This window comes from Lissotriton helveticus, chromosome 3_1 (genome assembly GCF_964261635.1).
Source record: "Lissotriton helveticus chromosome 3_1, aLisHel1.1, whole genome shotgun sequence".
Classification (NCBI taxonomy): Eukaryota; Metazoa; Chordata; class Amphibia; order Caudata; family Salamandridae; genus Lissotriton; species Lissotriton helveticus.
In genome coordinates, this window is record NC_136061.1 from 1243469937 (window position 1) to 1243488694 (window position 18758).

Here is an 18758-nt window from a genome sequence, read left to right on the forward strand (position 1 = left end):
AGCAGAGGAGAGTGCAGAGAACAATTGCCTTGGCCCCAGCCCTATCGCCCCGTCTGCAGTTTACAGAGATCCTGGCAAAAAGTCGCCTTGTCCTGCAGCCAGCAGCCCCCAGAACCCCTGGAAGGACTAACTGCCTTCCACAAAGACTGGATCTCCTGTGAACAGCAGCTTTGTTAACAAAAAAAAAGCCAAAAGTGACTCGGAGACTGCTCAGGACAAAGGAACCCGATGCCTGGAACCACCACTGCACCGACACCTATGGCCTCAGTCCAAGTGGCCCACCGATCCCAGCGAGATCCCTTAGCACTCCTGAGTCTGAGTCCACCGTGGGTTGACCCCTCCCGGACTCCGCGATGCCACCTGCAGACTCTGCACGGAGACCCTTCCCAACCGCAAGTGGCCTGGTAAGGTGAAATCCGACCTCATATGACACCCCTGCATCCAGCCGCCATGGAGAAGAGAACCAGAGTTGCACCTACGTCCCTGAGCCCTCCATCTTACCGGTCCAGCTGTTAGTTCCTCCCGGAAGACATGCTAGCCAAAATCCAAAACCGGCAACTCCCATTGAAAACAGGGCACATGATGCCAAAACAGCACCCTGCACCCGGGCGCCCCTGTGCCGGTGTGGGTGCACCTTGTGTGCAAAACTTGATCCCCTTTGCCCTCAGCTTAAGTTCACGAGTTTTGCTCCTACAACCTTGAGGGTCTGCTCGTGAGTAGCCACCAACCGGAGGCCCCCTATCCCCTACTGGATAACATTCGGCCTCAGCACTATGCACCCGGCTGCCCTAGTGCCGCTGAGGGTGTTCTGACAGTGCATTTTCTACCATGGGGGAACCCTGGTTCTAACCCCAGAATACCAACTCCCACAAATAAGTACTTAAATGCAAACCTTTAACTTCATTTCCTTCCATAGGATTGCACTGACTGCTTTTCCTTGAAAATTCTTGTGTGTGGCGTTCGTTAGTATGAAACATTGAAAAACTGCAAATGTACTAATAGTGAATTACTTACCTTTTGCCTAAGAAATGTCTCAGTGTGATATCTAGGCATATCACACTGATTAGCAAAAGTAACGCAAAAATTAATGTAAAAAGTAACGTGCACAGTAATCTGTAAAGTAACTAAAAAGTAATTTCAAACTGTTGACTTACCTGTAATTTAACCAACTGCATCTGAACCTCCATTCAATTGTAAATCACTGTATAAGAGTTTGTAAAATATTATTTCACTTACCTACACCAGGCTTGGCTTGGTTCGAGGAATAAAATAGCTAAATATTTTTGACACATATTGGTCTGAGTTCAGTTTTTGAGTGTGTGACATCATTTCTTGTGTGAGTGTTTTCCAAAAATTCTTAACAAAACTCTCTGATAAACCCTTACTGCTAGCCCACACTACCACAAATTGAGAGTAAGGTGCTATCTACTTTTGCTCTGCCTACCTTTGGGGTTCCACTGCGTACACTATACCTCATTTTGGTACAGTATATACAGAGTCAGCTTCCTACATTCACCACCCTTCGTTTGATGGTGGGCAGGAAGCCCTTCAAAGCCACACTAATCACCCTCAACTCCAACAAACTGATGTGTAGTGGAGTCTCTGCTAGAGACCAGATGAGTATGATCTCCACCACTCCCAGATGACCTCCCCAAAAAAGCAGGGATGCATTCATGACCACCATCCGCTCTGGGTGGAGTAAGGAGAGGTCCCTGCCACTGGCTGATGTCCATGTGCTACCTCTGCACATCGTTTGCAGTCGCCTCTGAAATCTGGATATAGTCCAACAGATGTCCTCGATTTTTAGCTCACTGAGATATAAGGTCCAACTGCAGAGCCTGCATGTACCACCTGGCAAGAGCCCTTAGCAGACTGCAGGGGGCCAACAATCCCAGCAGCCTCCGAAAGCTCCGCATTGAGATCCAGGACAGAGTCTGAAACATCGGATTCATATTCAAAATGTCCTAAACACTGTTCTAGGGTAAAGACTCAAAAACCTACTGCATCTAGAATGGCTCACATGAAAGGGAGCATTTGCGAAGAAGTCAGTTGTGACTTTGGCTTATTGACAGTGAACCGCAACGGTAAGGAGGTTTACCTCTGTCTGGAGGTGGTCTATTATGGAGATCCTTTCTTCAACAGTTAGTTGACAAGGTGAGGGGGGTGGGGTGAGAGTAATCCAACCCTCGAAGGTTATCAATTTCGTGAATGCCAAAGAGAACTGGTGAGGCGGAAAGGGAGCATGGCAAACTGAAAATGCTCATAGCCCACCTTGAACTGCAGGGAACATTTGTGGGCCTAGAGGACAGGGATATAGAAATAAGAGCCCAGAAGATCCAATGCTACCATCCAGTCTCCGGGATACAGGGCAGACAGACCCTTGGGAAAGCATGAGCATTTTCAATTTGTCCTTCAGCAGGTAGGAACTGTAGGGTCAATTACCGAAAACAGGGAGAAGGCCTCCACCCTTTTTTGGCACTAGGAAATAAAAGGAATAACACATTTCCTATCAATGAGGATAGGTCACTCTATGGCCCAGTTCTCCAAAAGATTCTGAACATCCTGCCAGAATGGACATATAGTCCTCCAAGCCGTCTACCACCATTTGGTGCCAGGTACGTTCCCTGTGTGACATCAGACCGTATTCTGGAGGTCGGCGTGCGTGGTGGCCATCTTCGGATTCTTTTTTCTGTCTTTCTTTGGTTTGTAATCTTTGAGATGGTTTTAATAAACACGGATATAGTCTTTTACTTCCCCACCTGTTTGATGTCCTTGTAGGAGAAGGCTGTGTGGGTCGCATGTGAATCCAGAAAATTCTTCAAGCTGCAAAACTACTCCTACTGGTAAGTAACTATTTGGTTTTGCAGCGTGAATCCTTTTCTGGATTCACATTCTGTGCATTAGATTATGTAGTGGTTTCTCCCGTCTAGGGGAGGCTGTGGTGAAAGGAAGACCTTGCAAACAGGTGTTGGATCACCTTCTGTCCAATTTGAGCTTACCTGTTCATCTGTATGTCCACACAATTTTAAGTGAAGGTGTGTGGTGATGCCCATGTTGCTGCTGCACAGATGGCGTCAATGGGTATATTGGCCATAAAAGCTAGCGTTGCTCCCTTTTTTCTTGTGGAGTGCGCTGTTGGTTGCATTGTTAGTTCCTTTTTGGCCTTGTTATACAGATCTGAATAGCCTGTACTATTCATCTTGCACTGGTTGTCTTTGTGATTGCAAATCCTGTGTTGGTATGCGAGTATGCAACAAACAATTGCTTAGTTTTCCTTATTTTCTCTGTTTTCTATACATACAGCAAAGCCCTCCTTACATCCAAGGCGTGGAGGCTTCTCTCTGCATTTATTTTTAGCTTTTGGAAAAACACTGGTAACACAATGTTTTGTTTTAAGTGATATTGAGATACTACCTTTGGCAGAAAATGTGGGATGCTTTTCAATATTACTTTATCCTTGTGGATTTGTAAGTAAGGCTCTTGTGTTGTCAATGCCTGTAATTCAGTCACTTTGCGTAATGATGTCAACGCAATGAGAAAGGCTGCCTTTAGAGTGATATGTTTGATGTCTGCAGTATGCATGGGCTCAAAGGGTTTCTTCATCCTTTGAGAAAGTACTATATTTAAGCTCCATGTGGGTACAGGTGCAGCTCTGGGTGGAGTTATTCTTCTGGCTCCCTCTAGGAATCTTTTTATGACTGGTCTTGTAAAAAAACTTTGCATGATTCTCCTCTTGTGTATGCCACTATGGCAGCCAGGTGCACCTTAAGGCTTGAAAAATTGATGTTACTGTCCAAGAAGTAAGTAAGATATGTGATAACTGTTTGAGTATTTATGGCACTTGTCTTGTTTGCGCTGCACCATGTGGTATATCGTTTCCATTTCGCCCTATAGCATTTCATTGTGGATTGCTTTCGTGCCTCCTTAAGCACTTCCATGGTTCTTAGTGGTAGATTGAGATGACCAAATTCTATGTATTCAGGTGGCAGCCTGCTAGTTGTAGCGTCTTTGGTTCTGGGTGAAAGATTCTGCCCTGTTGCATTGTCAGCAGGTCTTTTTCTGCTCTGATTTTGACAAATGATCCTTTGGATAATTCTAGGAGAGTGGAGTACCAGGTTTGCCTTGGCCAATGAGGGGCAATGAGAATCACGTGTTCCTGGTTCTTTTGCCTTTTGTAGTACTATGAGAAAGTGCCATCTTTCTTGCACCGGTATGCCCTTTTTTTGAACTGCTGATGTACTTTGACTGAGTGTGCCCTGGGTGCCTGCCAACCAGGAACCCAGGGCCTGGTGACCAGGGAACACCCCTGAGGACTGCAGCACTTGCCACCCTCAGGGGCCCTGTACCCTGATAGCCACACACTGCCTTTACAGGCTGAGTGTATAAGTACAAAACTAAACCAAGAGTCGACATGGCACACATCCCTGTGTGCCATGCCCACAGAACCCACTGCCCTGGCATACTTCAGTCACCTCTATAGCTGGGTGCCCTATGCCAGAGGTCTAAGAGTATATGGTGCTGGGAGGTTGTCATTACGAACTCCACAGCATTATAATGGCTACACTGAAGAATGACAAGTTTGGTACCAAACTTCTCAGCACATTAAACCCGCACTGAAGCCAGTGTGGGATTTGATGTAAAATGCACCAGAGGGCATCTTAGAGATGCCCCCTGAAAACCTAACCTACAATCCACATCTGGGCTGAGTGGCTGCAGAGGCTGCCACACAGCAGACAAGTTGCTGGACCCCTGGGTGGAGAGCCCCCCGCTCTCCTGGACCTGCAACAATGCACATCCTGGGCGAGGTGCTAGGTCTCCTCCCCCAGGATGGGCAGGGGGAAGCTTCAAAGGCATGCCGCCTTTGTGAGCTTCTCCAGACCATTTGCTGTACCCAGCAACTGGCCCCCACCAGTTCTGACCCCCACTCTGGCGGGAAGACTGGCGGGAAAAACTACGTCAGGAAGGGGGGGTTGCCAGCCTGGGCCAACCCCACCCCCATAGGTGGGGGAGACGAGGTGAAGCACGACCCCGGGCACCGGCCATCTTGAAGATGGGGAGCCCTGTCCAATCACAGCTAGGATCCTTCCCCCCTCCCACAGGAGAGGAGCAGGCTAGGGGGTGTACCCACCCCAGGACAGGGACTTAGTGGTCCCTGCCCTTGCCCTACCTGTAATGCCCCTAAATTAAGAATTTAGGGGCTCCTTGAACCTTCCTTCCTTCGATCCCGAAAAGAAAAGAAGAAATGAGACTAAGAGGAAGAGGACCTGCCGTGCAGCTGCTAACAGGACAACAACTGACTTGGCCCCAGCCCTACCGGCCTGTCGATCCTGGAACTTGCTCCTGCCTAAAGCCCGGCGACTCCTGTGGACAGCAATCTTGGGACACCCAGAGGACCTGCCTGCCTTGACCCTCTTAAAGCCTGGGACTCCCATCAGCAGACGTTCTGCTGCAACAACCCCCTAGTGCCAGCCAGGAAGCTCCGGACCAGCCTACTCTGCACCCGCCGAGCATGGCCCGTGCCAGAGTGATCCAAGACCACGAGGACGTCCCCCGGGCGACTGGGACCCGAAGTCCAGTGCCCAAAGACCCTCCTTGACGAACCAGACGACGCCTGCAGACTCAGAACCAGGGGACCCCCAACCGCGACCAGCTGAGGGTAAGCTTTTCCTACATCCAAAGACACCCCTGCACCGGCGCCCTACAGCCCCCTGTGCCTCCCTTTGGGGTACCTACCTGTGCTCCAAGATCCCAACTTACCTCTCGACATGCTGGTCGCTCCTGTAGACTCTCCGCTCGAGCCTGCAGCCTTTGTTCCCTTTTTACCTTTTCCACTGGATACCATTGAGCGCCCGTCGGCTCAAAAGCACCCTGCACCCAGCCACCCGAGTACCACTGGCTGTGCCACCTTTGTCCTAAGCAAGTGAACAGGAGCCCAGCTCCCACAGCCGCGTGGCCTGCTAGCCAGCAGCCACCAACCGGAGGCCCCCTGTAAACTATTGGATAACATTGGGCCTAACTACCTCTGCACCCGGCCGCCCCTGCGCCGCTGAGGGTGAACCAACTGTACCTACCGGACACTGGGGGAGCCCTGAGTCTATGCCCAGAAACACAACTTCACCAGTCGAGTACTCACCAGGAAACTGGTAACTCACTTACCTGCCATTGAATAACATTGATTGGTTTGACTCGAAAAATCTTTCAAGTGTCTACTTTTGAAAACGTAAAATATTCATATAAAATCATGCGAATTCTGAATTCCAAAATACTCACCTGTGATCAGGAGAGGAGCAAGTACTGTACCCTGTAGCCCAGTACTGAAACGCAAAAGTAATCCCTAGCGGGTTTACTAGTAACTTGTATTTTCTCCATAGGAATCCAGTGTCTGCTTTTCTATGAAATTTCTTCTCTGTGCCTACTTTTGAAAACTAGAAATATTCTTTAAAAATCATACGAAATACTGAAACGTAATTACTTACCCGTTTTAAGTTGAGACCTAAGTGCTGGCCCCAGGAGCCCAGAACTGGATTACAAAAGTAACAAGATCGTACTTTACCTGCAACCTGAATTTTCTCCCATTGGATAACATTGCCAGATTTCTGTTGAAAGGTTTTAAGTGTGAACTTTTAAAATAGCTTTTTATTCCTGTAAAACCACTACAATACCCAAAAGTTTGTGCTAAACTGATTTCAGCTTATACCCCAGGACCGAACCTAGGAGCCAGTCCTGGAATTACCAAAGTAATCTACAAAGTAATCAACTGTGTTTATATAAGGAAATCCATTGAGCTCAATGCTAAATTGTGTGTAGAATTGTGTTGCCTACTGCAACCCCTGTACCTAGTGTATTTACAAAGTTTATTGCCCTTCTGCAAAGTACTCATCTGAAACCTCTCATATTGAGAACAGTATATTTTGATACCTGTTGGTTCTAGAAATAAAACAATATCTTTTGATAAAAAAACAATTGGCCTGGAGTTCAGTCTTTGAGTGTGTGAAACATTATGCTGACTGAGTGTGTACAACAAATACTTTACACTGTCCTCTGGTACTGCCTTACTGCTCGACCAAGCTACCACTTCAGAGAGTAAGGTCACGCCTGGCTTTAACCTCTGTTATACCTCTGGGGTTTGTGGACTCTATACACACTGTACCTTATTCTGGTCCAGTATATATAGAGCCACTTTCTCACACTCAATAGTTACAAGTTCAGATGAAGTATCTGAGAATTTGGGGTGGAGTCCCCCAACTAACCTGCTGCAAAGCTCTGTCCGAAGACCATACCAAATTCTCCTCACGCAGCCTGGATGATAAAGATCAGTCGCTGCCAGCCTCACACACTATCTTCAGAACCATTAAGATTAGTAGAATCAGAGTGAACATAAAGCAGGCCCAAGTAGGCCCAACAATGCACCTCAAGAGGAAGATGTGTCCCGGAGACCCACAGCATAGGTAGTGCATGGCAAAGATTAGGGCATAGTTCTTGTTTAGTACCATAGTAAAGAGGCGAGTGAAGAATTCTCGTATGGAGAAGATGATACCTATCACATTGTGTTGGGACCGGAGACGTTTTAAGACATAGGCACTGTGGGAAATTGCCCTGGGCCCCCTGGGAACCTGAACCTTTTAACTATTTTAACTCTATTCTATTTGTTTGTCTACACCCCTCTCCCTCTCTGCCTATCGTTACTTACAACTCTGTCTTTCATAACCAGTGTCATTTTAAGGATTTCTGGCAATGTGACCAAGACACATTTTTGTGTGACTTCTTTAAAATGTACCATAATTTAGTATTGTCTGGCATAACATGGGCTTGAAATGTCTAATAACATTTACATTTGTTCTGTACAGGAGCTCCTAAAATATGTTTTGGCTAGGGCCCCTAAACTCCTTAAGAGGACACTGGTTGGGAAATCACATTTGTGAAACAGGAGGCTCAAGATATCCGCTCTCATATTCAGAGCACCTGCCAGCTGCGCTGCCATTGGAAAAGATCTGTGCTTTAGAGATCAATGTCACAACTGCAAGGCCTCCAAGAACACGATCCATGAATCCACCTTCTCAGTCTATCGACATAGCAGGTAGTGGTTATTTGTGGGTGGAAGAGATGTCCACATTCATGGCTAGGTAGGCAGCTCAAGGTGCAGCACTTGCTCTGCAGAGGTCCAAATGCCATGAAGACTTATTTCCCGACGGTGAGCTGTGCAGTACAAGGGGAAGCATCTATACAACAGTTGCCTGGGACTACAGAAGTCAGAAGGCATGGCCCATTGTGAGACTGGCGGAACACATCCACTAGTCAAGATCTGTTATAAATGATCTAAAGATCTCAATGTGTGCCAAGAGGCCTTGGCTGATGCAATAACCACTGAAGGGACCGGATTCACAAAAGGCAAGCGGAGAATAGATGAGGCTATCAAGTTCAAAAGAATTAGGACTCCCGGAACCTCAAGAGACGCAAGAAACATCAAGATCATATCACGAATGTCCAAGACTCTTTCAGGTGTAGGATAGGATAAGATGATCACTCAAATGAAGTCCAGATACCGAGTAGGAATGAGATGCAACCTCTGGTGAATGGTGAAGAAACTCAAGATGATTGGGCATGTGGTCTAAAAACAAAATGGAAGAACTCTGTTTCACCAGTAAACTGTCTAAGTATCGAAATACATGAACTCCTGACCTTCTGCTGATGCTGCCACAAAACCTGGTCCTTTGGTGAAGACTGATGGTGGGGTCTACGGTAGCTCCCCAAATTAGTAGTGCCAAAAATATGCTGTGGAGACGAGGGTTGCCTACTGGAGGAGAGAGGATGTGAAAAAAATGTGTCTTGGAGATATTGGACATCATCCCAGTTTCAGAATTCCAGGACCTGGAGAAAACGTCAGCATCTGGCAGCATCTAGAACTTGTCCTGGTGGTTTAGGAGCCTCAAATTCTGAATGGGCCTGAAGCCACTGGAGTTGGGGAGTAGGGTCAGAGGAAATAATATCCAGTGCCCTTCTCTGTCAAGGGCCCTTAATGAAACAAAGATAGGCCTTCTGACTCCAAACTCCAAACTCCCATTGGGCCAGAAAATTTAGTGAAAAAATGATGTTGGAGCGATGAGCAACTTTGTGGCAAAAGAACCAGCGGAAAAAAGAGGTGACTGATACTGCTGCAGTTGCTAACAGCCATTGAGTCACCTCTTGTGCGAAAAGAAATGGGTCGGAGTTTGCACAAGTGAAAAAATAGCTTCTGCTGGAAAAGCTGGGCTTCTGAAACATTGCAAACGTGTGTACTGCTGGAGAAATTGCTTTGCTAGATAGGCCAGCCCAAGGAGCACACAGTAGTACTTTGGTTCTGGAACTACTTCAAAATAGTTTGCCTTTCCACCTAAGAGCCTCTCACAATCAAGAGGCATACCAATTAGAACAGCCAGGATGTTTCTGGAAAGTCCTATTATCTCCAGGCTTATGCCCCCCTCCAGTGGGAGGGGGGTCATAAGCCTTTCCCTGGTTGGCTGAGTCCCCCCCATCTGCAAGATGGCGGGGAGTGAGAACTGTGCTTCACTTCGCCTCCCACACCTGAGGGGTGGAGTTGGCAGAGGTGGGCACACCTCTCTTCCTCACTTGTTTTTCTGCCGGTTCTCCCACCCAAAGTGGGGGTCAAAACCAGTGGGGACCAGTTGCTTAAAGCAGCAAGTGGCCTTGTGGAACTCACAAAGGTGGCAAGCCTTTGAAGCTTCCCCTTCGTGAACCCTGCCCATCCTGGAGGAGGAGGCTTGGCACCTCGTCCCAGGATCCATTGTTTCAGGCCCCTGAGAGCAGCAGGCTTTCGACCCAGGGGTCCAGAAACATGTCTGGTGGTGGCATCTTGGATTTTCCAGGGGTCTCTACCGCTGCAATGTCCTTTTTGAAGGATCCGAAATTATTTTTATCTTTAGACATGCTTGTAGTCATCAAGTGTTTCGACGCCGAAAGAGTCTTCGAGGTTTTAGCCTCCGATTTTTGTGTCTAGGCTACCGACTTTAAGGACGCCGAGTCCCTTACCTCTGATTTCAAAGTGTACTTGACCCTTGGATTGGCGTCCATGATCTGGATGTCTGCTTTGACGTTGTTCTCGGGGCCTTCGGCGATGTTCTCGTCGTCGTCGCTAGATAGGCTCAAATCTCGCAGAGATGGTGTTGAATGTTGGCATTGTATGGTGGGCTGTTCTCAGCCACTGTCTTACCCTCCGAGTCTTTGAGGCATATACTGAACAGGCACTATGATGATCCACTGGTAGGCAGAGGTTGAAGATCAGGTGCTGGTCCTATTTTGCTAATTTATGGCGGCAGTTCTTGCAAAACTGGATTGGTGTCTCCATCACAGAGACCCTGTACGCGCATTTTCAGCATTTACCTTGCTCTGGTCCCAGAACTACTGTTATCTTCCTTCAAAGACCACTTTGCTCTGGTGGAATTTCAGTGATTCTTCCCGGATTTTCTGCAACTTTCTTCTTCAGTTAGCTGGAGATCATCCTGCATGCATCCAGACCCAAGGGCAAAAAAAAAAATCTGAAGATGGCGACTAAAGGTGGGAACTTCCATAGGAAGCACAACGTCCTCCTAAGAGGCACCAAATGGAGGGATGTCGTCGCTCACCAACAACAAACACAAAAATAGTAGGACAAACATTTTTGGGAGAAGATTCCAGACCCAACCACTAGTAGACGAAAATGCTCAGCATGTGAACCCAGAAAAGATTCACGCTGCAAAACATCTTGCCAAAGACATTAACACTTTCCAGCTTTTGAGGAAAAGTATTAGAAATGATTTTACTTGTGGATGCAAGCACCACAAGGTTTTCTGGTGTTGAATGTCACATCAAAACGTTAGTGTTACCAGGGGCTGGTCTAGCTGGTCACACTATCTTGCCAATGCTGGCTGACCTGAACAGGCTGAAAATAGCTTTGACCAAGTAGTCATGGATATGATCACAAGAGCCTTATTAAAAAGTAACAGTGACTTAAATGATGTTGGATTTGGTTGAATAATTCCGGTCAATAAACTGGCTTGGTTTCCAGGGAAAGCTACTGCAAGTCTTGCTTTTCTGCTGCTCTAAGTACTAATACAGCAAAATGGCACTGTCTTCCATTAGTAGGTTAGGTGGCAAGTCCAGTGCTCTCTCTGATGAGGTATTTAGACCAAGTCTGAGTACAGCAGTTCATCAGTGTAACGAGAGGGGTCGGATTGTACGCTTATCTCATCATCGTCAGTGTCGCGAGTGAAATTAGATACGCACTGGACTACACTGGAGCCAAAGAGAGCCTTTATCCTATTTCAATGTGTGAAGTAGACGTGAAACAGGCTGATGCAGTTCCAGGGTCGTAAAACTGGATTATGACAAAATTAAATACAGGCAGAGTTGGTGCCAGCAAGAGAGTAAATGTCATGGACCCTGGTGCCTGGGTGGAAGTCTGGACTGGGTCGATATGGGTTCGGGGCTAGAGGTGGCAATGGTGTCGGTGGAGGGTTGGCCGGCAGGAGTTTAACTGGGCACCCTATTGGCTCCATGGGGCCTAAAGGCATGACAGAGCACCGGTAGAGACCATAAAATCTGCAGGATGGCCTCCATTTGCTGTGGGGTCGAGAATGGCCTGGGAAAATTGCGGCCGGACAGGACCAGCTTGGAGTCAGAAGATGCTGGATTTTCAGTGACACATTTGCAACTTCTCACCAGACTGACTGGCAGGACGGCCTTCCACTTGCTGTTTGCCTTCAAGTGTATGAGGGTGCACTTCTTGCACAATTTTGAATCATGCCTGAAGCTTAAGTACCATAGGCACACATCGTTCGGTATGTGACCAACATCGGTTTCCTGGCGCTGTGGGACAGCTTTAATCCTATTTTTGGGGGAACCACCTCCATGGCACACTGTGAAACATTTTTGACTTTAAGAACCAAAAATGTCAGAGCAGACTGAATAGAAAATTATGTCATCTCCGCTTCATCACATCTGGGGTGGTATGCAGACATTGAGGAGTCATATGGTGCCACCAACTGCACATGCAGAGAATTGCTGAAAACAATCTCCAGATCCAGTCAGCACCTGAAAATAGTTTAAAGGTGAGAAATCTACAGTCAGAAGCATTACCCAGAATCCAAGTTTGTTTTCAGTGCAAAGCCTTTGGCACTATCTGTAATAACAGACAGCTAGAAATCAAGCTCATGTCCCAATCCACAGGCCATCACTCTCAAACTGGCACAAACTTTTCTAAAATATCTGGAAGATGCATGTTGTGGCAGTCGAATATGGAATCATTTTTTACGTTTTTGCACTAATATCAGTCTCATGTAATTTAAGGATGAATTAGAAAGTTAACTTGATTTAACTAGGTTTCATGAAATTGTTGCCAAGAGGTAATTATCAATCATAGTACGACATATTGTTTGTATTCTGTGCTTATCTAAGCATCTGTCAATCAAAAAACGAAGCCTACTCAACGTAACTACACCCATCTCAAAGAATCAGCAGATTTCAGGTGACAATTTTGTGTCTAAATTAGAAGAACAAGCTGAATCTCTGCGGACTGTGAAGAACTTTTTTAAACCACTTAACACGGAAAATGCAAAATTATTTTTAGCAAACATCCATTCCCAAAAAACAAGAAATGTCAGTTAATACCGCACAATGGAATTCGAAAGGAAATTTCACAATATATTGCATTTTCAAATAATTACAGAATCTTGTGGAATTTCCTTCATCCTTTCTTTCATACCTGGCAAACTTGTGTTGGCTTAATACGAGCACGTTGCCTCGGATTTCTGCTACAATCTTGCTTTTGTCCTCAGGACGCCCATGCTCTAGTACATGCTGGATCACATAGTTCCCATATTGATCCTAATTAAAAAGAAAGAAGGACAAATTATGAAACAGTTTGCAGAATAGGACTGTGCCCTTCTCTAGTTCCCCATCAGGGATCTCACAAAAACCACATGTTGCCGATCATAGATCAATTAACCACGTTTATGAAAAAGACATGTTTCTTTGAATGTTATTAAACCTCAGTTATAATTGTCAAGTGCCATATCCTGATAACGAATGAAATTTCGCATGTAGGATAGTTAATAACCACTGAATTTTATCTTAAGTTTCAACCTGATAGTCTACCTTCTAACCACACCATGTATGACAGTTCCCCATGTAGCCAAATATATCTAGAGAGAAGGTGCAGAGTTTGTCGTCACCTTTACAATATTTGGCAGAAATATTATTGTAGCTCTATGAAAGACGTATGTTACATGCTTCTAAAGGCATTCTCACTCTGCGACACTAACGCACGGGCACTCATTCTAACTCATGCAGCCTCACACTTACTCTTTCTCACTGTCACTTGCATCAAATCTTACTTGCAGTGACTCTTACTCTGACTCACGGACACAAAACCTCACTCATTCTCAATGTTACTCAAAATAGGCTTGCATACTTGTAAGGAAAATGCTACTTACCAGTATGCATCTGTTCTTGGCATGTAGAGCTGCAGATTCGTACACTTTTGCAATAGATCGCCACCTGGTGTTGGGCTCGGATGATTGCAGGTTGTTGTCTTCTTGGAAGAAGTCTTTGTAGTCACAAGATAGGTGACTCCTCCCTTGGACAATACTGCACATGGTCATCGACTCCATCCTCCGATTGTTTTTCGCCATGATAGGAAATGATGGAGTTAGTAGAAGTAAAGAGAAAGGATGTCCATGCGTGGGCATCTAAATAAGATGAGAACTGGAACGGATACAAGTCCCGGGGAGGCGGGAGGGCGTGTACGAATCTGCAGCTCTACATGCCAAGAACAGATGCATACTGGTAAGTAGCATTTTCCGTTCGAGGCATATGAGCTGCAGATCGTACACTTGCATCGATTGTGCAGCAGTGTCTCCCCTAGCGGTGGTCGCTTGTATCCATTGCAGTATTTTAAAACAGTGTTTTAAGGACAGCTTGGCCCACTGCAGCTTGCTGTTTGGCCTGCACATCAACACACTAGTGTTTAGTGAAGGTGTGCAGTGTAGACCAAGTTGCTGCCTTGCATATGTCCTCCAGTGGTATATTTCCTAAGAAAGCCTTAGAGGCTCCTAGTTTGCGAGTGGAGTGTGCTCTAGGGAAACTGTTAGTGTACATTTAGCTTTTTGATAGCATATTTGTATACACTTTACAATCCACCTGGCGATTCCCCCCTTAGAGATGGGGTTGCCTTTGTGTGGGGGAGAGAAAGATACAAATAATTGTTTTGTCTTTCTAAAGGATTTAGTCCTATCTGTGTAGTATAACAGGGCTCTTCTAACATCTAAGGTGTGTAAAGCCCTATCTGCCACAGAGTCCGGGTTTTGGAAAAACACCGGTAGCTCTACTGATAGGTTAAGATGAAAAGGAGTAATAACCTTTGGCAGAAATTTAGGATTAGGCCTAAGAACCACTTTATTAGGATGTATTTGAAAAAAATGGTTCTTGTATTGTGAATGCTTGTATTTCACTAACTCTTCTGAGAGAGGTGATGGCAACAAGGAAAGCAGTTTTCCATGTTAGGAATTGCAATTCACACTTGTGTAAAGGCTCGAAAGGGGGTCCCATAAGTCTTGTAAGGACAATGTTTAGGTTCCATATCGGAGCAGGTGATAACCTAGGTGGGATTAGTCGTTGTAATCCTTCCATGAATGCTTTTATTGCAGGTACTCTGAAGAGAGATAGATGGTGCCTATTCTGTAAATAGGCTGCAATTGCTGCCAGATGCAGGCTTATGGAAGAATAGGCCAAATTAGACCTTTGTAGATGTAAAAGGTAACAAATGATATTTTGGATGGAAGCATCCAGTGGATCAATGTGATTATTGTTACAATATATTGCAAATCTTTTCCACTTAGCGGCATAACACACTCTGGTAGTGGGTCTTCTAGCTTCTTTAATTATGTTCATACAGTCTGGTGGCAGGTTTAAGTAACCAAACACTAAGACTTCAGAAACCAGATCGCCAAATTCAGTTGGCTTGGTTCTGGGTGTCTTATTTCTCCATGGTTCTGTGTTAACAGTGTGAGCTTTAACTTTCGATGCAGAACTAGTGAGAGATCTAGTAGTGTGGTGAACCACGGCTGGCATGCCCATGTGGGAGTTACTAGTATTAGCTTGAGAGACTGTTGTCTGAGCTTGCGCACTACTAGTGGAATGAGTGGGAGAGGCGGAAAAGCGTACGCAAATCTGCCTGATTAATTCATCCATATCGCATTCCCTTCCGACCGTGGGTGTGGAAACCTGGATGTAAAGATTTGGCATTTTGCGTTTTCGTGGGTGGCAAACAGATCTATCTGTGGATGTTCCCACATTTGGAAGAATGGTTGAAGCACTTGTGGATGTGGATCTGTTGTGACTGTCGGCTCAAGTTCAAGTTCAGGAATTTGTATAGCGCACTACTCACCCAGAGGGTCTCAAGGCGCTTGTGGGAGGGGGTGCAATATTTATCGAATAGCCAGGTTTTAAGTTCCTTTCTGAAGGAAATGTGGTTCTGTGTGAGGCGGAGGTGAGTGGGGAGAAAATTCCAGGTCTTGGCCGCCAGGTAGGAGAAGGATCTTCCTCCCATGGTGGATCTGTGGATGCGCGGAACTGCGGCGAGCGCTTGATTGGAGGATCTTAGTTGGCGGGTGGGTGTGTAGAAGGACAGTCGTGTGTTGAGGCATTCGGGTCCTAGTTTGTAGAGGGCCTTGTGTGCGTGGGTGAGGAGACGGAACGTTATTCTCTTGTTGACGGGAAGCCAGTGGAGGTCTTTCAGGTTGCCGGTAATGTGAGCTTGGCGAGGGATGTCCAATAACGAGTCTGGCTGATGCATTTTGGATGTGTTGGAGTTTTTTCTGTAATTTGGCTGTGGTTCCGGCGTAGAGGGTGTTTCCATAGTCTAGACGGCTAGTGACCAGTGCGTGGGTGACAGTCTTTCTTGTTTCGGTGGGGATCCAACGGAAGATTTTTTTGAGCATACGAAGTACGTTGAAGCAAGAGGATGAGACGGCGTTGACTTATCTGGTCATCGAGAGGGAGGAGTCTAGGATGAAGCCTAGGTTACGTGCGTGGTCTGTGGGTATGGGTGCTGTGCCCAGGGCCAATGGCCACAATGAGTCGTCCCAGGCAGAGGGGGATGACGACTTCCGTTTTGTCTGAGTTAAGTTTTAGGCGGCTGTTTTTCATCCATTCGGCTACTTCTTTCATGCCTTCATGAAGATTGGTTTTGGCGGTGTTGGGGTCTTTGGTGAGGGAAAGGATCAGCTGGGTGTCGTCAGCGTAGGAGATGAGGTTGAGGTTGTGTTGTCGCGCGATGGATGCGAGGGGACTCATGTAAACGTTGAAGAGGGTGGGACTGAGTGATGATCCTTGTGGTACTCCGCAGATGACTTCGGTGGCCTCTGATTTGAATGGGGGGAGTCGGACTCTCTGGGTTCTCCCGGCGAGGAACGAGATGATCCATTTCAAGGCTTTTCCTTGTATTCCGACGTTGCTGAGGCGTTGTATGAGGGTGCTATGACAGACCGTATCAAAGGCGGCGGAGAGGTCGAGTAGGATGAGGGCAACTGTTTCTCCGTTGTCCAGTAGCGATCGGATGTCGTCTGTCGCTGCAATGAGGGCGGTTTCGGTGCTGTGTTTGACTCGGAAGCCAGACTGTGAGGGGTCGAGAGAGTTGTTGGATTCAAGGAAGGCGGCGAGTTGGCTATTGACGGCTTTCTCAATGACTTTGGCAGGGAATGGGAGGAGGGAAATGGGGCGGTAGTTCTTAAGTTCAGAGGGGTCTGCTGTGGGTTTCTTCAGGAGAGCGCTGAGTTCGGCGTGTTTCCAGCTTTCTGGGAGGGTAGCGGAGTTGAAGGAGCAGTTGATGACATCACGGAGATGGGGTGCGATGATGGAGTCTGCTTTGTTGAAGATGTGGTGGGGACAGGGGTCGGTTGGCGAACCTGAATGGATGGAGTTCATTAGGCGGATGGTGTCTTCAGTGGTGATTGGGTTCCAGGCGCTCAGGTTGTTAGAGAGCGGTTTAGGTTCGGATGTGGGTGGAGTGGACTGTTCTTTGGAAATGTTCTTAAAGCTGTTATGTATGTCGGCGATTTTGTTGTAGAAGAAATAGGATAACGAATCGCAGAGGTCTTGAGAGGGAGTAATGTCGTTTGAGGCTGCGGTGGGGTTGGTAAATTCTTTTACGATGTTGAAAAGTTCCTTGCTATTATGGGCGTTGTTGTCGAGTCGATCCTTGAATGCTGCTTTCTTGGTGGATCGGATCAATTGGTGGTGTTTGCGGGTGGATGCTTTGAAGGTGGTCAGGTTGTCAGTGGTTGGGTTTTTTCTCCATGTTTTCTCGAGAGTACGGCATAGTTTCTTGGATTTCTTAAGGTCATCGTTGAACCAGGGGGCCTTTTTGCTACCCTGTTTGGTTTGGTGGTTTTTCAAAGGTGCTAATTCGTCAGAGCTGAGAGTGATCCATTGTTTGAGTTTGATGGCAGCTTCGTTTGGGTCCGATGAGAGGGTGGGAGGGTTTTGGTTGAGCGATGTGAGGAGTTGGTCGGTGGTGATTTTGTTCCAGTTTCTTCGGGGAATAGGTTGTGGGGGGTTGTGGATCGTGGTAGTTTTGTAGCTGAAGTGAACACAGCTGTGGTCCGTCCAATGGAGAGCTGTGGTGTGATCGAAGGAGATGTGTTTGCAGGAGGTGAAGATAGAGTCGAGCGAATGTCCGGCTACATGGGTGGGGGTGTCAACGAGTTGTTTGAGTCCAAGATTGGCCAGGTTGTCAAGAAGGGTGGTGGTGTTGCTGTCGTTTTTCTTTTCTAGGTGGAAGTTGAAGTCTCCCAGTAGAATGTAGTTCTCGGAGGGGAGGGCATGTGGGCTGATGAAGTCAGTGATGTCTTCGCTGAATTGTTTACGGGTTCCTGGTGGTCTGTAGATGAGGGTGCCTCTAAGTGTGGTTCTGGGGTCGGTGTGGATCTGGAAGTGAAGGTGTTCGGCGGTAGCGAGGTTATCGTCGAAGCTGGTCGTGATTCTGATGGTGTTCTTATGGACGATGGCGATGCCTCCTCCTGTTTGGTTGATGCGGTCTTTTCGGATGATCTTGTAAGCGTCCGGGATGGCTATGGCGATGTCGGGTGCTGATGGATTTGGTGTGGGTCTTGATGCAGGCGAACTTGCAGGAGTGGCAGGCGAAGGGACCGTGGGTACCTCCTGGGGAGGCTTCGTAGCATTGTGGTGTGCGTCCGGGGTTAAGGGCTAGGAGGGTGGCGGCGGCATACGTTATGCGGGAGGAGTGCGGTTTGCGGGGGCCAGGGGGTCTGGCGCTGGGCGCGGTCCAGGCGCGGACGGGCGTAGACGGGCTTACCTTTGGCGCACCTTCGGCGCGACCGCTGCGCGTCAACGCTGCGCGCGGAGGCATCTGTCATATGTGGATAGTGGAAGGGGAGGGGGGAGGGAGGAGCAGCTGGGAGGCGGGAGGCGGGGTGGAGAGCCGGGGAGGGAAGGCAAAACAACAACAATCAAACCAAAATGGCAGTCAGCCAAAAGCGATGCAGGGTTGGGGCACATTAATTGTAAAACGCTATGATAATGACACAATCAGGTACAAAGTGAAATAAAGGCAGCACAAATTACAAGAGCGTTGCAGCGCGCTATGGGCGACTCGCGCTACGGTGATATGCTAATGAGTATAATTCAGCAGGTATTGAGGCGATATGTGGCGATCTGGCGCACGAGGCTAATTAATAAATATTATATGCGTCTACAATGCAGGCAGT

The 18758-nt window shown here is 47.1% G+C and overlaps 1 protein-coding gene across 12 annotated transcripts in view; it reads right to left on the reverse strand.

Annotated features, from left to right (window-relative positions):
- Positions 1–18758, reverse strand: part of PUM1 (pumilio RNA binding family member 1) — a 993892-nt gene that overhangs the window by 85340 nt on the left and 889794 nt on the right. For all 12 annotated transcript variants that reach the window (XM_078681891.1, XM_078681883.1, XM_078681895.1 and 9 more), the window contains one exon: positions 12737–12858. In XM_078681891.1, the coding sequence (XP_078538017.1) occupies positions 12737–12858 (122 nt within the window). The remainder of the gene's footprint in view (positions 1–12736; positions 12859–18758) is intronic.